This window comes from Lepeophtheirus salmonis, chromosome 3 (genome assembly GCF_016086655.4).
Source record: "Lepeophtheirus salmonis chromosome 3, UVic_Lsal_1.4, whole genome shotgun sequence".
NCBI lineage: Eukaryota > Metazoa > Arthropoda > Copepoda > Siphonostomatoida > Caligidae > Lepeophtheirus > Lepeophtheirus salmonis.
Window position 1 is genome coordinate 36,051,462 of NC_052133.2, and position 6,828 is coordinate 36,058,289.

At 31.7% G+C, this 6,828-nt stretch overlaps 1 protein-coding gene across 2 annotated transcripts; it reads right to left on the reverse strand.

Moving 5' to 3' along the window:
* Window positions 1-1,258: 1,258 nt before the first annotated feature.
* Window positions 1,259-4,327, reverse strand: sqd (RNA-binding protein squid). Of its 2 annotated transcripts, XM_040709133.2 has the most exons (3): window positions 4,168-4,327; window positions 3,323-4,094; window positions 1,259-2,036 (listed from the first exon to the last, which is right to left on the reverse strand). In XM_040709133.2, the coding sequence occupies exons 2-3, from the start codon at window positions 4,080-4,082 to the stop codon at window positions 2,029-2,031; spliced, it is 768 nt and encodes a 255-aa protein (XP_040565067.1). In that variant the 5' UTR covers window positions 4,083-4,094; window positions 4,168-4,327; the 3' UTR covers window positions 1,259-2,028. The 2 variants fall into 2 exon arrangements, with proteins under 2 accessions (XP_040565067.1, XP_040565066.1); XM_040709132.2 differs by lacking the exon at window positions 1,259-2,036 and having other exon boundaries at window positions 2,967-4,094.
* Between the last annotated feature and the right edge of the window lie 2,501 nt (window positions 4,328-6,828).

Below are 6,828 nucleotides of genomic sequence, written 5' to 3' on the forward strand. Positions count from 1 at the left end.
ACACATCAGAATATTTAATACGCCAGAAATCAAATTTGAAGTTAATGATACCATATGGCATCATTGGAAAGAAAGGTTTAAGATTAGGGGGAGACTGGTGGACGATTGTAACACTTTTTCCGTTTTGGCTAAATTATTCAGAGTTGGTTTGACATAGACCCGAAAAAATTTAACACAATATAGCTACCTACTTATTAAATATAATTACAGATTATAGCATTCAGTAGTTTTTCCACAAATCCATTTGAACTAAACCATTAAAATGTTGTAACTGTCCTCGTAGCCAGGAACAGTTGAAACAGTCGTTGCGTGTCTCACAACTCTCTTCAGAGCTTTATTACAGTTACAAATGAGTGTACCAAGTGTTTCAATACCAAAAATTTCAGTTCAATAAGTGAGTTTTTAGTTGTGATAAAATTATATCAATTGATTGCAAAAGAATCTATAATTCAAATGAGATTAAATGAAAAACTGACCACATTAGTACAAAATATTGTTTCTCTCAAAAAACACTTTCTATACAATCTTTTGTAGAAAAGTGTACAAAAATGTCTTGTAATTTTTCAGAATATTTTGCATTATTTTATGCAACTATTATGTAAACTTAGTTAATGTAGCTTCATTGATATTAGAGAGATACATCCCACGTTACAACTTCCCTGGTCTCTTGTACTTTAATCAATACGATTCCATGACCTGTAACTTAAAATTAACCTTGCCAAAAGTATTAAGGTTTATTAATATCGTTCATGGGTTTATAGATGCATTTAGTTTATAAAAATATGCAATAATTAATCGTTTAAAATACAAAACGCGAAGTGTTTTTATAGAATCTATTAAATGTATTAATCAGAACTTTAAAAAAAAGTATTTCGTGTAAAAAGGTTGAAATACTGAGTAATCATTTTGTAAGTATGTAAATTAGATTCCACTTTGAAATTAAAGTAATAATTATAATAAATGATGAAATTCGATCTATAAAATATGAAAATGTTACATATTATTTTTTGTAACTATACAATTCAAAGACTTTCAAACAATGAATAGTATTAAGTAGAAAGTGCATATACAATGACGTCAATGTCTAGTTAAAATCGAAAATTTATAACTTTCACTAAAGTTATGTAAGAATAACCAGCAAATTCAATTACTTAGAACTTCTTAATCAAATTATTTAGGTATACAAAGTTAATAAGATAATTTTGTTGAAATCGTGAGGAATTACGAAAACTACGTGATAAAAATCAATTAATCCATATTTTAGCTTTTAAAAACGTATATTTCATTAAAACGTTACATTTTATTGTTTATCAGACACTAGTCTAAACATGTAATTAATTAATTTTATATTATAAGTAATACGACACATTCAACTTAGTAATTTCGTTAGTAGCGGCTCCATCTAACATAATTTACTTTTTGTTATTTTAACTTTTCAAAGGAATAGTTATAAACCCTTTGATAATGTATAATATTTATAATATTACTTTAGTTATTACTTATGGCTCAATTATCAAATAGTATTTAATAAATTCCTTTTACGTGCAATGTAGTGCAGCACTGCTTATTAGAGAAAGGCATCTGTAACTTTAAATTCATTAATGAAATAAAAGAAAATTTTGTACACTAGCTAATTTTATGCCATCCAACAAGATCTATTTTTACTTTTCTTCTGTTACGGTGATATAAGTATTTTGATACGTCGACTTTCAGGTTATACATACCTCGTATTCAAATCCTGAAACCATTGTTAAATATTGAAAAACACTTATTTTCAAGATCCCACTTCTATAATACATAGTATCACAAGGTATTGGATGATAGCATAATAGGTTCAATATCCAAATTCTAAGTTGAACCACTACATATAACACCAACACTTTAAGTTTCATTGCCAATAATGGAAAGCGTTGCTTGCACCTTTGGAACCAAATAAGATTGAAATTGATGGATACTACTCCAACCGATCAAATCCTTGCCAGTCTCATTGGAGCAGTTTTTGGAGACAAGATCGTACATAGGTCAGGGTCAACCATCTAGAAAATAAAAGTTCAGTAGTCTTAATCCTCGCAATGACTTATGACAAGGATTAACTGATGGTCCAACACCTTAATTTTCACCATAAAATCAAGGAAAGTAATTTACGACAAAAATGGAGCTGAAACCTTAAGGAAAATAGTTGATCATTTCCAGTTTTTCCTTCTTAAAAAAGAATATCAACGTCCAAATAAATTTTCAAGTACATCGGCGTTTTTACAATTATTTCTTACTTAAAGGCTTAAATTAAATTTTCCAGAAGTATGTCATCATTACAAAATTTTCATTTAACTTAGTCTGACATGAAGTATATTTAGTGCGTAGTTCATTTTATTTTTAATGTAACGGAAGATATCAATTTCAACTTTATTAATTTGCGCTCCTTAAAACTTGACGATTAAAGAATAAATTGAAGTGTGCACGTAGATTAAATTTAATATCATGGTAGCTGGATCAACAGTCCTCACCTCTTGAGCAGCATCATCTCCGGACTTAGTTCTTTTCAATTAATTTAACTTGAATTATTGTTAAATTGCATGACCCATTTGCGCATAAATGAATATTTTCAAAAAACATTACTCCACAAAAGAAGAAAATCCATTAAAATTGTATGAAGAAATAAATATTTGACAGCCGAAAGCGGCTGATTTACAGTACATGCACATAATGAAAAAATTAAAGGTCTATCTTAGATAAGAGCCATCAAAAAGTAGCAGGTAAACCGACGACGACAAAGTAAAATCAGAAAATTGTCCGGTACGAGATGAATTATTTGAAATAAATCTAATATAAATAAGTAAGCTGAAAGAGAAAATGTATTAGTTTACGGCCTTGGGATCCCTCTGATTTCTCGAATTTGGCTTATCAATGTTATTTGAGATCGCTTCATTAAGTTAAGATTTGATAGAAGTAAATAAAGTACAGCAAAATAGAGTAATAGTGAAAGAAATTTAATATTCTTTATATTTTTTTAAAGTTTTTCTTAATTTTTTTTAACTTAACATGACATTTGGAAAGGGGTATTTTTTTATTCACATAAATAAAAAATAGAAACGCAAAAAATAATGAATAATGGGGTACAAATAAAGTAATCTACTTTGTAAGAAAGAAATATAAACATGTAAGCGAAGCCCATTTGTTTCTAAATGCAAACGGGGGAAGATTTTTGAGTTAACTAAAAAAGTAAATTTGCCTTAATACGGCTTTTGCCTTTGTCCACGGGCTCCCATACCGCGCCCTCCTCGGGCTTGTCCACCTCTAGCTCCTCCTCCTCGAGGTGTCTTACCTCCAGCAAATCCCGGAGAGCCAGCGTTGTTATATCCACCCCATCCGTATCCGCCCCAACCCCCATAGTAAGGATCTGCACCATAGCCGCCATAGCCGGATCCCCAATAATCATTGTATCCAGCACCCCATGATCCACAGGCACTCCATGGACCACCTGCTCCACCACCCCCTCGTCCACGACCCATAACGGGACCTACCATTCCACGAATGTCTGGCTTGGGAGTCACTTTCTTGATTTCCAGCTCCGCGCCTTTCAGTGTCACTGTTCCTTCCTTGAGCAGCTTCTTGGCCGGCTCTTCCTTCTCAAACGTAATGAAACAAAAGTTTTTCCGCTCGTTCTTCGTCTTGTCAAAGGGCTGCTCCACGTTGGCCACGGGTCCGTACTGCGAGAAATGCGTCTTGATGTCTTCGTCAGAGATCTCTGGCTTCAGCTTCCCAACGTAGACCTTCCCTTGCTTGGCCTGCGCCTTCTTCACAGCCACCTTCTTAGACTTGACCGTGTGCTCCGCACTCACAGCCTTCTCCAATCCTTCCAGGGACTTGAACACCACAAACGCGAACCCGCGGGATCGACCCGTCTGAGGATCAGTCTTTATATTGATGGACTCGATCTCACCAAAGCCCTCAAAGTGCTCCTTGATATCACAATCTTTGGCATCCTGCGGTAATCCACCCACAAATAACTTTCTATCGTCTTCATCATTCGTGGCTTCCACTGAAGTGTCCATCACTTCCGCATTTCCTTCCTCACCTTTCATTCTCCTAAACTCCTAAACCGAAGGGAAACAAATACCGTTAAGCAAGGCAATCCGCCTCCCACACCTCAGGGATCACTCTACTTACTTGGTCCTTACGTTATTCCACTAAGTCAAGATCCAAACTAAAGCTCAATTTTAACACTAACAAATCCTTTAGCAAGTAAGACACACTTATTCACCCCGCGGCCTCCACTCAACGAGTAAAACTGAGCAAGGAAAAAATTAGGAAAGAGAAACAATATGGCGTCTACGTGAACACGTGACCCACGCTCTTTTCTTCTAAACCAATAGAAAACTGTCCCAGAAAAGAAAATTCCTTTCCTTTTTTCCCCACTATACACATTACTACATCTTCCAGCTAGCTAGGAATATTAAATATACTGTAGCTTTAGCCATTTATTTGGCATTAACTACATACCTTTCTCTTATTAGGAAAGTTTATCTTATAAAGCCAGGTTTTATTAGAGAGATTCAGCTAGCCATCCATCCGGCTTTGTTAAATAGTATCACCGGGATATACTCTCCTTTAACAACATAGAGAGAAATAATGTCTATTATATTGTTTGAAATAGTAGATAGTTATTTATGAAATATCGATTTTGCCTTTCTTTTATTTTTCATACACCCGGCAAATGTTCAGCCACACCTCCTTCAATTATTACTAGAACGCCAAACTAGCCTTTCCCGTTTTTAGTGTGGCAGAAGTTGCATATCATTATTTAATGAATGTAGGACATAATCATTAATATCACAAATTATTATTAGGAACAAGTTGACAATGCTAATGTCATTTATTACAATTATTCCTTTTAGTAATTAATCTAATTATAAAATTATCCTTTTTTTTTTCTACACACTATTTTATTTAGCAAAAATTTTAAGACAAAATATTGATTATTATAAAAGTAGCAAGAACAATTATCAATTTATAGATTTTACTCCTAATATGATCTTTTTTAAGTAATTCAGTAACGTATTTTAAAAAAAACTACTTAAAGCTATATTAGTATATTATCAAAGTATCTCGCATCTGATGATTAAATGTGATACTAGAATGTATAGAATACTCACATTTATAATTATATCTACCTCCCCAAATTTAAAATAATGATATCCGCAAAATTGCTTTATATATATTATACAACACTATTGCTACAATGTTGAAATCTGCATAAAAGACGACATTAAATCAATGGTGCCCCTACTACTAAAACGCACTCATTATGGATAAATGCGATTAAAGTTTTCAAAAATTATTAGCATAGGATAACCAACCGTTCTCTTTCCTCCGGACATTGCTCTATTGTTTGAAGCATACGGGGGACTTTTTAATAACTTTACGAAATTTCAAGGAAAAATTAAATACAAATAAAGACAGTCACAAATCAATTTTTTTAAATAAAAAAAGACAAGAATCAAAATTTATTGATTTCAATATATAACTCATCTCCCCTTAACACCGATACTTATAGTAAAAATATGGTCACCTACGAGTATATTGTCATTATTCAATCATAGAAATTACCTTATATTTAAAACATGAGAGTAGATTACATTGTAATTACATTATAATATAATTAATATACATAAATGTCGAACCTATATCAAGCGGGCAGACAAGAGTGATAAGGGCTGAAAAAGCGACCACTTAGTACAGTTGACCCCATAAATCATGTTATTTAGTTTGAAAAAATGATAAATTTGAAAATTAGATATGGCAACTTAGTGTGGAGACACCCTCAAAACAGGTGGCCGTTAAATCAATTTGACTGTATATATTATAGCATATAGTTATAATAAATTTAGTAAATACAGGGGGCGAATAAAACTGAGGGAAACAAATGGAACCATATTTCATGAACACAAAGACCAAAATTATATATAGCTATCGATTTTTATTAAATGTTTACACATATGAAACTTTAATTTAAAATATGTTTTGGCTACAAAAAAAACAACAATTTTGGAGGTTTGTGGAACTGTATACAGCAATATACCGTTCTGTTCATATTTTTACATAGTACGGCTGTTAATATTGATAGTCAAAAACTGTCTGCTATATAAACGGACCAATTAACCGAATTTTTGGAGATATTCAAGTATTGATTATAGTTTATAATGAATCATTATTGGATGACAATATTTTTCATGTTCATAGTTTATATTAACATTTATATATCCGCTCAAGTACTCATTTACGTACTGGATACATTAAATTATAATTAATTGGAAAAATTGGAAGCTAAATAGTTACATAAAATATTTGATGTTTTGCTTAGTCGTAACTTATTATAAAATTTGAGTAACTCTACTGCTTAATTGTTACGACAAAACTTATACAATCATAATATTGACAATCAATTAATAAAATATAATATTTTAAATAATTTATGTTTACCCATTCAAATTACATATAACCTATGAGTATTGGAAAATTGAGTGCAAAGAAAATCAAGGATAAAGTTGCCAAAGATATATTCAAACAAATTTTAAAATTACATTATTTGTATATCACGTAAATTATTTGTTTAACTTTCTATAATAATAATGAAAATAGGTATAATTTAGAAAGGTATAAAAGGCACAGGAATAATTATTTCATGGTCGATACTATTGCACTTAAGAGAATCACTATTAAAACCACAAAACCTTTATTTTGGGTAAAGTGAAAGGACCATAGAGATATAGCTTTTTCTAGATCCCTAAAGCACGATTTTTCTGTTAAATTGGGGAAGAAATGTAAACT